This window comes from Pelodiscus sinensis, chromosome 14 (assembly GCF_052426305.1).
Source record: "Pelodiscus sinensis isolate ZL-2025 chromosome 14, ASM5242630v1, whole genome shotgun sequence".
NCBI lineage: Eukaryota > Metazoa > Chordata > Testudines > Trionychidae > Pelodiscus > Pelodiscus sinensis.
In genome coordinates, this window is record NC_143065.1 from 24,308,605 (window position 1) to 24,327,936 (window position 19,332).

General features: G+C 44.5%; 1 protein-coding gene across 2 annotated transcripts in view; it reads right to left on the reverse strand.

The window, feature by feature from the left end:
* Positions 1 to 19,001, reverse strand: part of FBN1 (fibrillin 1) — a 221,505-nt gene extending 202,504 nt beyond the window's left edge. Inside the window, exons 1-2 of one of the 2 annotated variants that reach the window (XM_006135061.5) lie at positions 18,863 to 19,001; positions 18,054 to 18,338 (exon numbers count right to left, since the gene is read on the reverse strand). In XM_006135061.5, coding sequence (XP_006135123.2) covers positions 18,054 to 18,229 — 176 coding nt within the window. In that variant the 5' untranslated portion in view covers positions 18,230 to 18,338; positions 18,863 to 19,001. The other variant, XM_006135062.5, reaches the window with a different exon arrangement.
* Positions 19,002 to 19,332: the final 331 nt, after the last annotated feature.

Consider the following 19,332-nt stretch of genomic DNA (forward strand, 5'->3'; position numbering starts at 1 on the left):
AAAGATGGATCTGTATAGCACCTAGCACTGTGTGAGTACTACCCATTTAAATAAATACAATTAAATCAGAGTGGGAATAAAAGAGAGACTATGTACAAAAGAAAAAAAGCCAGCACGGGCAACTCAGACATTACCCCGATGCTGCTGTTGGCAAAAGAGGGAGATTTGAACAGTCGCCTTCACCACACTTCATAAGAAACATGAAGGCTGTGTCTACACTGGCATCCCTTCCAGAAAAGGGATGCTTATGTAGCACTTTGGAATAGGCAAATCCGCAGGGGATTTAAATATCCCCCGCGGTATTTGCATTAACATGGCTGCCGCTTTTTTCCGGCTTGGAGATAAGCCGGAGAAAAGCGCCAGTCTAGACGTGATTCTCCGGAAAATAAAGCCTTTTCCGGAGGATCTCTTATTCTTATCTCTTGAAAGTAGGAATAAGAGATCCTCCAGAAAAGGCTTTATTTTCCGGAGAATCACGCTGACTGACGCTTTTCTCCGGCTTATCTCCAAGCCGGAAAAAAGCGGCAGCCATGTTAATGCAAATACCGTGGGGGATATTTAAATCCCCCGCGGATTTGCCTATTCCAAAGTGCTACATTAGCATCCCTTTTCCGGAAAGGGGTGCCAATGTAGACACAGCTGAATAGTATCCCAAAAATCTTAAAACTCTGGACCCTTTCATGCTACTCTGACTACCACCTTCTCCCTCAAGTAGTCCCATTGAAGTCAATGCAACCACCCATAGAGTGAGGAACAATCTAGCATAAGGAAGGATAGTAGAATCTGTCCCAAAGAGAGCACATGCATTTTGAGAACTCAGTAGCCCCTATTTTCAAAGCCTTAATGGGGGAAAAAAAAACAGGAGATTGGGGAGAGGCTGCCATGGAACATTTTTCAGAGTTACACATATATTCACAAACCATAACAAAGGCTTTCACTGATTGCATGGCGGTGAAAAAAAAGCCCTGACTGAAGCCAACAGCTTTGTTCAAAGACTTCCAAAATAAACAAATTCTGTCTTCAATTAATAACATGCGGGTGAAAATGTAGTAGCTAGATGAGTTGAATTATTGTCAAAGGATATTAGTCATCTACTGGAAAAATGATAAATGTATATGACTGTTTTTCTCTCTCTGTTTCCATTAACTGATACATGAGACTGATACGCTCAGCTGGTGATACCTTTGGTCTGATGCTTGAAGACAGTAGCTCAAAGAATGTGGTTTTGATAATAATACTATTAAAGAATACAAGAAGCATGCATGTGGTTAGCAGGAAAGGGAATACACGCTATCTATGACTGGACTTGAGACTTCACTACTTACCATCCTAAGAAGGCACTTTGAGAAGCAACAGACTCAATGTGTCATGGGAGTAGTGATAAATGCTGTGTGCAAGTCAGACACCTTCAGCATCAACAGTTGCAAAGCTGTCAGTTTTGTGTAACTAGTAGGTTCATTCCTATGAAAGATGCCTAGAGCATTGGATAAATACTTTTTTTCTTTTAGTGAATTATAAATAAAAACCTCTCCCTAGAATTTTGATTAGTAATCCTGAAACACACATCATTAACACCACCTCAGTTCTTGCCGTTGTGCATTTTAGATTTCTAAGTTTTATATTAGCCCAGACTAGCTGAGTAAGACGGCGGGAGAGCCTGAACTCAAACATGGTAGGTTGCAGAGCAAGCCACAGTACCTCATCCACCTATCTCAGCAGGGTTTAGAACTCTAAGAGCTCTGCTTTCCATTGATATCAATGGACATTACTTAGATATGAACGTCTGTTCACTAAAACTGGACTAAGACTATCAAATATGTCTCAAAGGGAACCAAGCCAACTGGGCAGGCATCTTCACTGAGTTATGAGAAATGGATTATTTTTGCCAATGTGCCCCTACACTATGAAAACGTACCTGGCATTTTAGTTATGTAGAATCAAAAGGACATGGCTTGATGGCAGCTCAGACATCTCTACTCTGGACACTCAACTCTTCATGGCTTAAACATGTTTTAAAATAACTTTTCACACAGAAGAGGACAAAAACACTCCTGTTGTCTGAGAGAAATAGACAGGTGGATGGAAAGGTGTTTTGGAGGGCAAAGGAAACATTGGTCTAGATTAAAATCCATCTGTCATCTCTGGCTGCTTAAACTCTGTTTCTGAAAGCTTTCTGGAATTCATCACAATTGTTCCAAGTAGGCAAAGGCAAAAGCTGAGAATCATGCCTGCTTTTTGCAGCATATTTAATACTGTGGACTCACTGCAAGGACATGCATGCCTAGCATGTGAAAAGTGGAAATAAAAGGTTTTTAATAAGAGACATAAGCAACTTTGGATCTCTGTGATGGTTTCTACGAACCCAATCCTGACTCCTACCTCTGAGAATCTGCCAAGACAAACACACATGAGAATTAATCTAGAAAGAGGGTTCAGGATCTGGGCCAATACATGGAATCCTCTCCTCCTGCATATGACTACGTCTGGTTCTGTGGTGACTCCTTCCACATCTCTACTACACAGCTCAATTAGGGTAGGGTGGAGGTAAAGCAGTAGCAAAAAGAGACAGGAGCAGAGCTGATGAACCTGCATAGCACTGTGTCTATTAACTATTGTCCTGTGCGGAGGAGTGCAGCAGCAGAAAGAACTGTGGGAACTACAGCAGAGCATTTCTATGGGGGAAGTGAGGGCTCCTTCTCCCCCACCTCCCTATCCCCATAAAAGTAACCTGAATCAAAGCCTTAGACTTGGTGCATGTGCATGGTGCATATGAAAGAACCTAAGCACAGATATACTGTACTGCTCCTTCACAATTTTAACACAGATCTAAAAGAGAAGCAATGAATCAGTGCCTCTCTAGCCTACTGCCACTCTGATCATGATTATGTAGGCACAAGATGTATGATGTGCCTGCATAATCATGATACATTAGGCATTATTGACTCCTCTGTATTCTTTTGTAGCACTATACCTACATTGTATTAATACTACCCTAGCACTAGCTGGGGAACTGTGCTTGCTCTAGAGATGTTAAATATTGGTTAATTGGATAGTTGAGTAATCTCATGAATTCTTATCGGTTACTCAACTATTCTATAGTTCCTGGGGGTGGGGGCGTGGGCAGCAGCCAGTGCATTCCAGCCCCACTCTCGAGGAGCCCCCTGCCACTCCATGCTACTGCCTCATGTGGTGCCAGGAGAGAGCTGGTGGTGCCAGGAGAGATCTGGTCCATGAGGGGAACCGGTTTAAAAACCAGCTCCCTTGGGGACCAGCTGCTTGATGCCCCACGTTGCTGCCCCTGGCACAGAGCCTCTGTCTGGGGTGGGGACTGACCTGCCGTGAGCTGGAACTGAGCAGGGTTGTCTGCCCGTCTGGCTCCTAATACACTTTAAATGCAGCACCACAGTCGGGGTAGGTCCTGGATCCAGCATGAGCCAGGACTAAGCCGAGCTGCTGGCCAGCCTGCTAAAAAATGTACTGGCGGGGGTGGGGGGAATGCATGTACAGCCTCTTTCCGAGTTACAAACGAGTTATGGACCAAACACTTGGCCGTAAGTCAAAGCGTTCGTAACTCGGACCCCATTGAGTTACATGGCAACCATGCTGTTCATAAGTGCGGATCGTGTTTGAAACTCGGGGACCACTTTGGTCATAAATGTGAACGGTCGTAACTCAACCGTTCACAACTCGGGGACCGGCTTTTGCTTATTGGTTAATCGACTACACTATTACATACCTAGCTTGTTCATTGCCCCGTCATCAAAGGCCTGCACAATAATATCAGCTAGTTCAGCTCCATTCTGCTATGCCTCCTGTCTGTACCTTACATCTTTGACCTGGCTCTTCACTACAGTGTGCAGCACTGTCCCGTTGTCTTGTCTTCTTTTCATCAACCAATCCCTTCTTTGCTACTTCAGCCTGAAATATCACCAGGAGAAAGGGGTGCCACCTCCTTTTTTCAGAAAGATTTTTGGTAAGCAAATTTCAGTTTGGGTATTCGCAAGAGACAAGAAAGTTCCATGAACCAGTGTAGCAGAGTCACTCCAATGTCAAAACACCAGCACCCAATTACAATGACTACCAAACACAGTGCGGCAGGAGCTGGGGAGAGGAAAGAGTTCAATAGTTTGGCATTAAGGGGGCAGCTGCTGCAGAAGTGGGGAGAATTTGATTCCAGGAAAATGGAGATGGCATGTGCACTTCTGCCCTTTAGAGAGGAGAAGGTAACTGTGAAATATAGTCAGGCTAGTGTAGGAACCCCATAGAGAAGCCTGCCCAGGGTGGTGCTGAATGTTTACAATCACCAGTTGCCCTGGTCAAGACCTTTTGCAGAAAGCACAGCTCATTACTGAGGAAGACACTACCCATCTGTGCATGAGAGTTGCTGGCATTGCTGAGACTTGTACCACAATCTGTCCGGAGCCCTGCCATGCACTCGTCAAAGTTGGCGTAAGCCAGGGATAAATCAAGCATGGGTTTGGAATAAATTAGACAGAGGCTAGACAGAGTGGGCAGAGCAAGGCTGGGAAAGTAGAAGAGACAGTTTGCTTGCCAGATAAAGACTAAACTGAGATGGAGAAAAAACAGTTAGTTAAGCTGGACAAAGGGGAAGGATGTTGTAGTGATCATATACAGGGTGAAATCTCTCTGCTCCCTATTAAGCCAGACCCGTACACAGGTGGGGTGTAAACGCATCCTCCCGTTGACAGCTGAGGGAAGGCAAGAGCAGTGCGCTGCCTTGAGCCTCCCTCCCCCATGCTCTGGCCAGGGTAACACTATTGAGCATTTAAAAAAAATCTCAGAGGGGTAGTAGCCATGTCAGTCTAATTAAAAAAACAACAGTGGTCCTGTAGCACCTTAGAGGACCGTTGCTGTTTTTTTAACTATTGAGTGTTGACTCTGTTGGTCCTGAAGTTTTAGTCTATGCTTAACTTACTCCCTCCGCTCTAATAAAGCTGTGAAGCTTTAAAATTCATGCATTTCCATGACAGCTGATTTTCACACATCCCACTGATGAGCAAACTAATTTTGCCAATTTTCATCCACAGGCAAAATGGGATATTTTTATCATTGGGATTGGTCTACCTCAGATGCTTTTGGGAGAGGGCAGGGGCAGAAAGAGAGGGAGAAGACTGAAAATTATTATAACAGTGGCATAGAAGAGAAATCCATGGAAGCATTCAGGTCTCTCAGTACAAACAACCATAGTCCTCAGCCATAGTGCCTATTATCCCATTAATAAGATATTAAGCATCTGCCCCATATCACCAAAATCTTGTGCCATGTTTTATGCACATATGTGTGTGATGTGCCCTGTATCTCTTATTTGCTTCCTCTACAGCATGTGTGTGATTAGCGTTGCCAGATGGTTTAACCAAAAATACCGAACACCCCTTCCCTCCCAAAAAAAAAAAAAACCACACACACACCACACATTGCAGAAAAAATTCTGTTGAAGAAAAAAAAAGGGGGGGAGACCAAAAAAGGGGGACCCCGAGAGTTAAGCAAAAAATAAAAATAAAAAAACAGAGTGGCCCCTTTAAGAAATGCTTGTGAGGCTTTTTGGCCCTAAAAGGCTGCTGGCAGCCGTCCGCCATTTTGTCTCCATGCTCCGGGCCGGACAGCTCCCCTGTGGAACCCAGTAAGCACCCAGGATTTTCACCTCCTGGCCCGGGGAAAATAAACATCAGAAAATATTGGACATTTTAGGTTTCTGGTATTTTCTGATTTTTTTTTTAACTGGACAGGAAGCAAAAATACTGGACTGTCCGGGTCAGTACCGGACACCTGGCAACCCTAAATGAGATATGTCTATTCTATGCAGTGAGTTTAATATAATAATTACTGGTATTCCCCACCCTGACAAGATGGTACTGCTGTCCCAATATGCTGGCTCAGTTTAGCTGAAGAAAGACTAGACTTTGAAACTCCACAGGCATCCTTGTCTCTGCAATCCTGAAGCCAACATGCATGTCAGGAGTTCAAAATGACATGCAAGCTCTGTCCTTCAGCAACACTGGAAATCCTGTTAACCTTAGCTTCTATCACTCTCTGCCCACCAAATATAGCAATTGGGTGATGGTATTCAATGTCTCAGAGACTCAGCTACACCGATTCACAGCATCTTCTGGTCATCATTTTGTAAGGACAGATTTATCCGACCTGACAGCCAGGCATTGTTCTCATGGTTCACTATAGAACAACAGATTTTTAGGCACATTCTCTCATTGTTCTACGTGCTAATGTCACTGGGTCCAATCCTAGACCCAATTTACGTGGTAGTCTAAGGTACATTAGGCCCAGCTTGCCATGGAAACTAACGCAAAACCAAGCAAGGCCTAGGAAAGGAAAGGAAAGCAAAGGAAAGGTCCCCTGTGCACTCCATGAGCAAGAACTGTAGACACACTCACGGGATGGCATGCCCCAATCCTCCCTTTCACCTCATCTTTTAGGGCCAAGACAGATCTCTAGATCCAGAGTGATAGTCATCCCAATGTAGATCCAGCCAGGGAGAGAGGAAGGGACTTGGTCAAGATTTCTGCACCATTGCCAACATTCACAATATGATAGCTGGTGTTGAAAGCTGAGATCAATTCTGGGCATCTCTTACAGTCTCACAAGGAAACAAAGTCAACTCAGGAATTTTGTGGAATTTGCATGGTATTTCACACTTCAGCCATGAGAGGCGGCTTGCACACATCCTGCGTACTGTCAACAGCATAGGCAAAGAATAACACTGCTGAGCAACCCCTCTCTCGGGGCAAGAGCAGCAGTCTCACTTCCACCACAGGGCATGAAAGTGTAGGAGGGCACTGGAGGAAAGAACGCAAGGGAATCCACTCTAACCCTGCAGGCCAGAGGCTGGCAGCACCTATCTGAGGTGGAGAGGACTGGAACTGCAGGTTGTCACCAGGAGGAGTGGAGCTGGGAGAGTGGGGATGAGGGAGGCTGCCACAGAAGGGCAGGAAGGGTTTGTGGTATTGACATGGAAGGGAAGTGAGGTAAGATAGGGAGCAGATGCACAGGGAAAAGGGGGCCTGAATTTGTGTGCTCATAAATATGCTCTGAAGGCTGATTTTTTAAGTTACCTCTGCCAAAAGCACGTTGGGGTCAGGAGGAGCTCAAAATCCAGACAGGTGAGCCAAAGAGCATAGTTTTGGGAGAGATTTTCAATGGCACAACCAAAATTTGGGAACCTCCCAAGTCAACTGAAAGTCACTAGGAGTTAGGCACCTAATTGCTGTTCATGCCTTTGAAGATCTACCTGACCTTTCCGTATGCTCCCCAACTTCTGTGATCTTTAGACCAATCTAAGAGAGAGGACTTGCAGTTTTTGAACTCTTGCAGTTAGCAATACTGTTCTTGTGCTTTTTAAAGCCAGGTGTAGTGGACTGGAAAGGGCTGATGCTAGCAGACACTCTACTTTAGCCCATCCCACCTCCAATCCATCATCTTTAGCTTTGGAATTGTCAACCAAACCAACGTCTTTGAGCCAAGTGTTTTCATTCAGTGGACTGCTGTCCAGCCACCAAGGAACCACTATCCCGACTAACCCCCTGATGCCTACGAAGAAAGAGATCCACATGAAATATGACATTCTGAGATGAGTGTGATGCCTGGAAGCAGAAGCAGGGGAAGGATGTGTGGCTGCATAAACATTATATGGACACATTTTGGAAGTGTTTCCTTCCTCTTCAGAAGTGGTTTAGCTTCAACAGCTGTGCAGTCCAGGTGGGTGTCTCACATTTTGTGCATTCTGTTCTGTTTGACCCAGAAATGGGCCCAAAATGACTTCCAGCTAACAAACATGGGGAGAATATAATTTCTAAGGTGTCATGTTCCTGTAAGACACTGACTGGTATTATAGAGTAGTTGGACTGAGATGGAGCTCTGAAGAAAAGCTATTAAAGGTACTTTGTAATTCACTTTTGACATTGGAGCAGAGCAAAAAAACAACAAAAAACCATTCTATGCAGAAAGCTCTAATCTATATGGGTGTGTCTAGACTACTGAGTTTTGTCGACAAAAGTGGACTTTTGTCGACAAAACTATACCAGCGTCTACACTACCGCTGAGTTCTGTCGACATAATGTCGACAGAACTCAGCAGTTTTGTCGACGCTGGTATACCTCATTTTACGAGGCATAACACCTTCTGTCGACAGTTCTGTCGACAGAAAGTGTTATTGCCTGTAGGGTTGCGTCTAGACTACAGGGTTCTGTCGACAAAGCAGCTTGCTTTGTCGACAGAACTCAATGTGTCTGGACGCTCTTTGTCGACAGAAGTTTTGTCGACAGATACTGTCGACAAAACTTCTGTCGACAAAACCCGGTAGTCTAGACATACCCTATATGTTTCTGTCTCCTCTGTGTGTCCAGGGCTCCTCATGAATCTTCGGGTATCTGCAGGTTTTGGGGAGGGATTGAGTGGAAAACAAATTCTGTTCCAAATGATTCTACTCTAGGAGTAGAAATTCACTAGCTCCTTTGAGTGTTTTAGGATATAGCTCACATGTGTTTGCTCAATACATTTCTATGAAAAGGAGTTCTCTTGGCTTCCTCAGGTAAACAGTTCAACAGTGCTCCTGTCAATGTGCTAGTAATCAGATACAGCTACATGCTCAGATGTGTCCAAAATGATCCTGATGAAAACTTTCATTAAAGTCCATACAGAGTTAAATATGGAACATAAATCCTAACAAACAAGGTACTCTTTGTACTAAGCAAGCAACACTTTTGCTGAATGGCTGCACGCCAATGAGGGGACAAATGAACCTGAGTAAAAAACAAAGGCTGCAACTTTATTCAGTGACAGCCACTATAATAGGACAGAACAGCCCAGGGGACTTAAACCTATATCAAATTGCCAGGGTCCATGAGACCAAATACAGGCCCAAACTAACCAGTATAGGTGTGTTAATCCCATGCAGACCATCTGATTCTGGTAATGGGACAAACATATGAGGTTGGGCTGAATCTAGCAACTAAAATGCAGATTGGCCCTCAACCCGGAATGATCAGTATTTCATATGCCGCATGCTGGGTAATAACATGAGAGGCCTCACTGTTTTAAAACTAAACTGGCTATTAAAAACTGCAAACAGGTGCTGCCACTGTAGCTACCATTCCAGCCACCTGCACACAGACTCACTCCCTAGTGCCTTCTCCAAACTCTTCCCTTCTGCAAACTGTGCTCCTCCCTCCAACTTCCATGCAGGTTGCTATAAATCAGATTTTATTCTGTCATTGTCACTAGGATTGCCAGATGGTTTAAACAAACATACCGGACACACTTGACATTACATCATAATCTACATTACATCTTATTTAGAAAATACCGGACATTTTTCTTTTCTCATTTATATTTTCTCAATTTGTTTCCTGAACAAAAAGCTCAAATACTGGACTGTCCAGTTCAAAAACCGGACACCTGGTAACCCTAATTGTTATGTTTTCTCCAGTCCCACTCCAACTAATTGCAGTTTCTATGCACTGGTTACCACTTGCCCCTCTTTGGGTGAGCACTGCCCATCTTACTAACATGGTAAACTACAGCAAATAAACTGTCTTGCAGGTGGACACAGATGAAAAAGATATAGTCCTGAGGGCAAAGCAATAGAGGAATTAAAAAAAAAAAAGACAGCAATATAAAACCAGTAGCTATGGCACACACATGATACTAAACCAGGCCTGGCCAAAATACCCTTTGCAGGCCAGATCAAGCCCACCAAGCTACTGGATCCGTCCCACAGACACAGTGGGGAGCCCGCCTGCCCGCCTCAGTCGCTGAGAAATGCAGCTGCTATGGGGTTCTATTTGAAAAGCTGTGAGGCCAGGGCAGGAAGGAGAGGCTTTATATGCTGCTCCCTCTCCCAGCACAATCCCATTGGCCGGTTTCCAGCCAATGGGAGCTGCCTGTCATCAACAGACAGCTTGAGAAGCACTCTCCTCCCACCCCTGAGGCTCCTAGCTGTTCATAAACCACATGGCCCCTGCAGCCAGTGTGGGGGCAGGGCAGGCACAAAGTCTGCTGGAGAAGGCTGCTGGTTGGACCTCAAGCAGCTAAGTCTCCCAGCCAGAGCCTGCCTCTGGCACCCCAACTCTCTGCCACCCTACTCCACATAACCCAAACCCTTTGTCCTCCTCCTGCACCCATATCCCATCCCAGATCTTGTACCCCAATCCCCTGCCTCAGGTCACAACCCAAACCCCTGCAGCCCCTTCCTGCACCCCAGTTTCCTGCCCCAAGTCACAGCTCCCTCTTGCCCAAGGTCACAACTCAAACCTCTGCACCCTAGTCCCCTATACCATATCCCAACTGCTTCCTTCACCCAAACTCCCTCCCACATCCTCTCCTGCACCCCAGTCCCTTACTGCAAACTCTCTTCTGCACCCAACCTCCATCTCAGACCCCACACCTCTGCCATTAATATGGGAGAGCGTAGCCCTTGACCATTTTCCAAATTCTGAGTGTGCCCCCCCATCAAAAATTATTGTTCACCCCTGTACTAAACCATGGAAAGCCAAATCATTCATATACACCAGGGGGCCACTTCAGAAATTTTTGAAGTGGCCCCAGGCTGCCCTGGAAGGGGCGGAGCCTCAGGCAGAAGGGGTGGGATCAGGACACTTCCATGATTTCCCACCCCCAGACTCCTCCACCCCCCCAGTGTTCTGAACAGCCGGCAGTTCCCTCTATATACCCATGCTCCTGGTGGTGGGAAAAGACTTCACATGCTCCCCCTGCTGCCCCCAGGTCAATCAGACCCTGGGGAGGGGGAGCACATGAAGTCTCTCACTCCCTGCCCCCGCCCTGCAAGGGAGCGCCATGCTTAGAGTCAACCACCAACTGAGCAGCAGCTGGCGTTGACTTTCAGTGCTGAGTCCCTTGCAGGGTGGGAGGAGACTTCACACACTCTCCCCGCTCTCAAGCCCTGATTGGTCTGGGGGCGGGAGAGCACATGAAGTCTCCCCCCACTCTGCCCCTGTCCTGCAAGAAGCACGCGGTGCTTAGAAGCGCAGCACCCATTGCAAGGTGGAAGGAGACTTGGTGTTCTCCTCCCTTTCCTCCATGGCCAATCAGGGCTCAAGGGAGGGGGGGAACAAACAGTGTCCTCCCATCCTGCCAGGAGCACGTGGCACTTCTGAATGCCACACACTCCTTGTAGAGTGGGGGCAGAGCAGAAGGAGACTTTGCGCACTTCCTCCCCCACTCGCAGCCCGATTGGCCCGGGGGCAAGGGAAGTGGCAGGGCCTCTGCAGGCTGGATCAACTTACTTGGTGGGCCAGCCAGCCAGCGGAGGCCCTTTTGCCCACCCCAATATACACTGTACACATCCTCACAGAAAAATGACCCAGTGGAACAGGCAAGTGGAGACAAATTCAAGTCCTATTACAGATCTAGCTCTATGAACAGAAGTCATAGCATGATCCCACTTCTGACCTGCCAATCATTTGGTCACACATGTAGCCAGCCATGAATAGGACCTTTCCTAATATGCCAGAATACTGTGTTTCACTTTCCAAGCTATGGAGCTAGTAGCCAATATGAGTTGGCTACATCTAGACTGCAATCCTCTTTTCAAAGAGGCTTTTTGAAAGATACTTTCGAAAAAGCACGTCTAGACTACACCCAGGCAGTCTGGATGCTCTTTCGAAAAAGCACAGTTTGCATTACATAGAGCCTTTTTTCAAAAGAGCACTTTCAAAACAAGGTGTTCTTCCTTGTAAAACGAGGTTTTCCGCAGTCAAAAAAACTGCCGTGTTCTTTCGATTTACTTTCGAAAGAACACGGCAGCAGTCTAAACGCAGAGAAAGTTTTTTTGAAAAAGGCTTTTTTTTTTTTTTTTTCGAAAAAACATTGTAGTCTAGGCATACCCATTGAAACCCCCAGCCTGTTGGACAGGCAGAAGGTGGTCCCATCAAATACTTCCACTTTTTAAGTGATATCTTTTTTACTCTCCCTGCTTCTTTTAGTTGGTTAAGCAACAGTGTCACTTTTTTGGTTCTCTGGTTTTTTTTAATTTGAGGTATATATTTAAGTTGAGCCTTTATGATGGTGTTACTAAAGTTTCCATGCAGCTTGCAGGGATTTCACTTTGGCACTGTGCCTTTTAATTTCTGTTTAAATAACTAGCTCATTTTTGGGTAGTTCCTCTTTCTGACGCTAAATGCCACAGTATTGAGCTGCTGTGGCATTTTTCTCACCACAGAAATATTAAATTTAATTATATTATGGTCATTATTTCCAAGTGGTCCAGCTATAGTCACCTCTTAGACCAGATCATGTGCTCCTCAAAGTACTAACTCAAGAATTACCACTCCTCTTGTGGGTTCCAGACCCAGCTGCTCCAAGAAACTTTTTATCTGCATCCCGTCCTGAGGTGACATGTACCCATTCGATGTGTGAATAATTGAAACCCCTCATTATTATTGATTTTTTTATTTTTGTAGACTCACTAATCTCCTGGAGCATTTCACAGTCACTAATATATTCCTACTGCTACATTATTAGAGCACGGAATTACTAACTAGCCATAGAGATTTGATGGTACAGTTTAGTTCATTTAATATTTTTACTTCATTTGATTCTACGCTTTCTTTCATGATCAAGAAACTGTTGGCACTTGTTAGCACTAGCAATAGCAGAGACAGATTTTGCACATGCTTTCCTACAGGGCTTTGTACTTGCTCCACACAATCTTGCATCACACCTTTATCAAATAGTATGATGCTCCGCTTTTTAGGCACAAGGAAACTCACATGTATAGTAGGGACTAGCCAATAGCTCTTCACTCATTTCACTCTGCCCTGAATTAAGCTAGGTCTAAACTGGATCCAGAAGGTTGGGTTAAAGTATGCAACCCCTACTACATAAATAACATAGCTGGAGTCAACGTACCTTCAGCGGAGCTTGGCACCATCTCCACAGCAGGAGGTCAATGAGAGCAAACCAAAGAGTACTGTCACTGACCGGGGCTTTCCTCAGCATTTGATTTAGCGGGTCTTTACCAGACCCTCTAAATTGAATGCTCTAAGCATAGAAGTAGCTTTAGACCTAAATTCATGCAGACTTAAAAATAATTGTAATAAACCATCATCGATGGTAGGTAGCCTCAGGAAAACATGTAATACCACAAACTACTTAACTTTTTCATGATCTTCTAATACTAGAATCCAGCATGCATAGCACTCCAACCTGTCTTTAAATTTTAAGATCTATAGGACTGGAACTATGCCTTCCTCCGTGTTTGTAAGGCACCAAACACAGACTGTCTGCTATCACACTTAAAAAATATTGCAGTGTGGTTTTGATTTTTGAGTTTTGTTTATTTGCTTTTGGGGAGGGGGGCTTTTTTTTTTTTTAATTGGCTAGATTTCAAGTTGATCTCTCTGAAGTGCGGCAATTTACAAGAGATATGTACAGGCTAACATCTCTAAAGCCAAAAGACCAAATTTGTTCTGCATTTACATTCTTTTCCACTTTGTTCCCAATTCAAAATTCTCAGCTTTCAGTTTCACTCAAGTCCAGAGTTTGACACTGACTGGGTGTGGCATAAGAGGATAGCCAGAGGTGTTTAGGCCAGAAGTGGTAAGAAAAATGTTTGAGGTTTTCAGTATAAACCAATATTTACCAGTACGGTAAGTCTGCTTTTCTTCAGCAGGTTTTTAGTGGCAAGTATTGGTTTTAAATGAAAACCAGAAGCCTTAATTATATATTAGAAAACTGAAATTATGTTATAGATTTATAAGATTTATTTTATTTCAGTGAACAAATGCAAATGAATGGCCAAATCCTGCCTGATTTATTCATGTTTATTTAGCCCCAGTAAAATCAGTGCATCTTGCATTTGGAAGTAAGGCAAGCAACACTTAATCCCCGAAGGATAATAATCTGCTGTAGGACAGTTTCATTTGTTTCACTCACAGTTTCATGAATCAGATCAGTGCCAACTAGCCTGTACTGTAATACTATCATTTCCAATTTAAACAAAAAACAGAGTTCTAGTATGAATTTAATTATAGCCTTATTGAGAAAAATCTGTTATCTCATAGTTCAGCTACCTCAAAGAAACCTTAGTCATTTTAAAATTTCAGTTTCAAATTATCGTTAAGCAAACTATCATCATCTATCACCATTGCAATATGAGAGGAAGCAAATAACCACTATTGTCTTATTTGGTAATTGTGTAACTTTTTAAAATATTACAAAGTGTGTGTCTCATTTTGGGGAGAAATTATAATGAGTGTAGACAACCATAACAACAACATTTAATCAAAACAGAACAAGTTCAAAAGAAATAACTGGATTTTTACTTTATATCCAAGAGTTAAGTTTATACATCATGTTCTTCAAGCGTATAGGAAGAGTCCTCCCCCCCCCCCCCGCAGACTTGCAGTCCTTACTTGGGCAAAACTCCAAGTGACAACAGTGAGAGATTTAGGAGTTCAGGGGTTACAGAATAAAACCCTTGTGATAAAATACACTAACAGTCTTTAAAGCTCTTAGGACTGTTTTAGATGAAATATCTATCTATATACGTGTATGGTGTTTATTATTTTAAAGAGGGGTGGGGAATAAACCATAATGGACTGCAGAGATACTGCAACATGTAAACAGAAGTATATATCTGAACGTGTAAACTGACAGAAAAAACTAATCATACTTTCTGAAAAAAGTTACTTTGATACTGTAATAGTTTTCTGATCAATGGATAGCAATATGAAACTAGCATGTAAACATGCATGTTAGATTAGAGAAAAAGGGATTCCGCTTTTACTATAATGCCATTTGCTCAATAGCATAACGTTTGAGTCAGAATTGTAAGTTACGGGACCACCAGCAGGCTTGAAGTTTTAAGCTCTGGCTAACACAGAGGTGCATCTGCTACAGTCCTCTTCTAGCTTTCAGATATCTCATCAGCATAACTGAAGCAATGATAGTGAGGAAGAAAATAACCAACTTTAAACTTGCAATAAAATATAAAATTAATATGAAATTAGATGCAAATTAACAATAAACCCTAACTGTATTTTTATAAAACCAACATCTGTCCAAAAAATCTTAATATTTTAAAATCTAAATGGTTTTCCATGTTAGGTTAACCAAATACTTAACAAAAAGTCTACCACAATTTTTTCTCTGAAAATCTTTCAAGAAGCTCCCATATCCATGCATTGCCAATCAATAGCAGAAAACACTCTAAAGCCATATTCAGACTTACTCCCCCCCCCAACTACATGAACTACAGTAATATGAAAACAAAATCTACCAGCATCTGCTTATAATTTATAGTATAATTCTCAGAACTCCAAAGATATTTGTACTGATGGATAAATGCGGAAAAATGTGAATGTCTCTTCTCCTAGTAAAATGAATTTTCTAAGAATGTTTAAGTCTATTTAGCAACCCCGATCCTTTAATTTATCGGTAATTCCTATATCCTCAATGCCTATTTTCTATGGATTTCCACAGACTTAGCACCAACCCTTTCTGTTAAAAAAAGACAGCTCTTTTTAAGAAACCCATTTTGTACATTAGACTGCAACACCAAAGAAAGTCCTTGTGATTTCAAAATTGGAAATGTTCAACAGGACTCTCATAACAATGATAAGGATGTTTATATGGCTAATAGAAGAAAAGATTTCCAACTGCTTAAACAATTTGGTCACATTTTACCGTCAGCCTGAAGAATGAGGTGCAAAAAAGGACTAATGATAACTGAATGAAGTAATGATTTGTTTTGTGTTTTATTGGATCAGACTCTTTGGCAAAACGTTATCATTTTGTTAAGTATCTGCCTTCCAGGACACTTAAGAATTGTAATATTCCAAATGATTAACCAGGCCATGATCAAATGGAATGTCTAAAACTAATGTTTCTGTTAATACTAAACTTTCATGTTGTCTAAAACACAGACTTCATCACAAATATTTTATATACATACAATTACTGCAACACGCTTTATAAATGAAAGATGTCTAACTCATGAAGCTAATCACAAGACTGGACAGTTGTGCTATTTCTTCAGCTTTCAATCATAATCAATTCTTGCAATATCATCTCTGAAAAAGTTGTTGATTTCATCTGTTTGTTCTTGGGTTTTTGTTTTTTTACTTTCTAAACAACCACAAAAGACAATGATAGTTATTTTCAACAAAGCAATTGCATCTTCCAGCATACACATGCAACTCCCACTGAAGTCAATGGAGACAACATATGTACTGGAAGGCAGAATTTTGCCCAATGATTAAGTAAGCATTTTTCAACTTGATATTTTAACTCAGAACCCAAATTATGCTAAGGGGGGAAATGACGAAGTCATCCTTTGAATAGTAACTGTCTGAAAAGTAATTTTCTAACGTTTGAGAGCTTTTATTATTTACAATTATCCTTGAATTTTTGCTTAGAATCCTTGCAGTCAACAGCAGTTTTGCCCAAATAAGAAGTGCCAGAAAGTGCACTTCCCAGCTAACTCTCTGGTGACAAGACACCAGGAAATAAAATAAGAGGGCCTGACCATGCAAACCGAGGTTATTGAGACTATTTGGAAGCATAAAACTGATCACAAGATGATGCCGAGAAAGAATAAAGTAACCAAGTACCTATACATAAGAGTGGAATGTAATTTTATAGATATAGTCATGATTATTATACTGGTAATTTGACAAGAAATTGAATTCTATGTATCTAATCTTCTGAAAATAAAACTGTAATGTTTCCTTATTAGACAAATAATGAAATAAAGAAAAATATAAAGCTCAATCTTGCACTTCTCACTCAGGCAAAACTTCCTCTGATTTTGAAAGATTATACCAGATTAAAAAGACTGCAGGCCTCTAGCCATTTGTGCCATCTGCTAATATCAATGTAAGTAGGCTTGTATAAAAACGCTCATATAAACTCTATATTCAACTACTGAGAATTTTGCCCTGATGATAGGGCAGGAATCCACATTACACAACCAGACCTACTATTTTGAGATTTCCCATTTAACAAAACAATGTTTTAAAATTGAAAACATATCTTTAAAAATCCTGAAACATTTTGGTTTACAGGCTGAAAGCTTTAATACTGAAAATAAACTACTAAGCATGCACCGTGATTTCATAGTGACTTTATTACACTTAAAAGTACCTAGAGCATACGCCAATGTAACCACTGATACTAGATACTAAGAGCTCCAGAAGAATGGCACTGTGAGGATGGTGTATGTTTTATACATCAGACCACAATGGTACCAAATGAGCAAGGATACATATTACACAATTATCTATCTAGGCATGACAGACCATAATCCATCTGAAGAGCAGGAGTTATGGGCATTCTTTTTCAAATAAACAGCGGGAGCCCTGATTAAGGGAGGAATGAAACACTAATTATTTTTGAAGGAAAGGGCAATGAGAGTGGGTTCTCTCTATTTTTCTTTCTGGAAGTTAAATTAGTAAGCAACAAAACATTAAATATTATTATATTTATGTTATAATTGATCGCACAATCCTGGTCCATCCAAATCTCCTGGATGTTTGGGTGCACGGAGATTGCAGAATCAGGCTGAAAACGTGTACATACCAGCATTGTTGTGCTCGGTGTGTGTAGCGCACATGATGTGTCTACCATCCCCTAAGGCCACAGCCTTAGTTTGGACTTTCTTTGCTTTTGTCAGTATCATGGCACCTTTTTTAAAAATTTTAATAAGCAAAGGAAGGACGTTGCACAACAACAGGAACCACTATCTCCTCCCCGCACTCAGAGCTTGATTTGGGGTAAGTGCAAGCCCCCCCCCCCCGCCTCCCTAAACGTAAGAGAACAGAGACATCTCGTCTCCTGACAACTTCAGCGGCTTCCAGGAGTGAACAATCCCAACTGCACTGTCTAAACCAGGCTGGGTAATTCCAGGGGCTTTTCTTCTCCAACCCTCTGACCGTGCGTTGGCAGAAGCCCCCCCACCACGCAACAGGGATGGAGCCACTTCACCGCAACCGCCCGTCTAGCTTGAAAGGCGCGTCAGGTCCAGCTATGTACAGACACCCCCTGGTCCCCAATCCAATTACCCTTTGAGCGCATCGTGTCCTCCTCCGCCGCCGCCTTGTCCTCGCCTCTTGGCTCTGCTGGCTCTGGTTTCCTTCGCGTTGTCAGCCTCCAAATTCCCTTCAGCACCTTTGCTCGGATAGGACGACACAAGCACTGTAAATCCCAGGGCGAACTTCCACAGCCTCCCCAGCCACATCGCGCCGCCTCCCTTCGCCGGCTCCCTGGGGCTCGGCGCGCTGCAAGTGGCGTCTCCTTCCTCCCAGCCGCCGAAGTCCGCGGGTCCCCGCCGCCTGACTCCCGCTCAGCTGCAAGAGAAGGGAGGGGAGGGGAGAAGGGTTTTCAGTGACACGGAGCCAGACCTCGGCCATCCCCCACCCCGCTGTCCGGGAGCCACCACAGAGCGCAAGGCGCAGCCCCACCAATCGCCCCGACTCCTGGGCGGACGGTGCCCCTCTACCCGGCTGGCATCTCCGCCTGCCCGCTGCGGACTGCGCCAAGCGGCTGGCCAGCGAACTCCCCATCGCTCCCGGGACCGTACCTTCCCGGCTCCGCCAGCATCAGCCAGGGCTGCACAGCCCGCCCAGCGCACCGAGCGGCGGCTGAGGCTGCGCTGGGGCTGGGACCGTCTCCAAAGCATGAGACTGGCCAGGCTTTGCAAAGCAGCACCGCAACCAACGGGAAGCTACGGCGGCAGGAGAGAGGTGTCAGGCTGGGGGCAGCCCGGGCGAGCCATGCACGAGGCGGGCGGGCGCTGACACCCCTGCCCAGCCACAGCACCCCTGGGGTGGGGGGAAAGAAAAACCCTCTTCCCAGCGCTGCCTTCACCCACTGGAGCCGCTGCTGCCGCTACGGAGCCTGCCGCCGCTGTTCCCGCCGCTGTTCCAGTCACGGCCGCTGCACCCACCGCTGCTCGGGCGGCCCCCTCCTTCCCTTCTCCCTCTCCCCTCCTCTTCAAGTAGCGTCCGCGCAGCTGTGTCTCGCGAGAGGCAGGCCAGCCAGCCTCCCCCACCCCGGCTCCTGAGACCGGCCGCGGGGCTCCCGGGGTGGGGCGGCCCCTAGCGCCGCGCCCCGGCTTGCTGGGGCCGCGGGAGGCCGCGCGCGCCGGGGTGCCAGGCTGGGGTCGGCCGCCTGCGCGGCAGGGAACCTTTCCCGCGAGGGTGGACGCGGCACCTGCGCCAAGAACGCCGGCTGGCCGCCGGAGGGAAGGTGGGGAAGTCCTGTGGGCCGGGGCCAGCCGCAGCTCCTGGCCCCGCCCTGCCAGCTGGAAAGAGAGGACCAAGGCAGAAGCACCTAGATGCC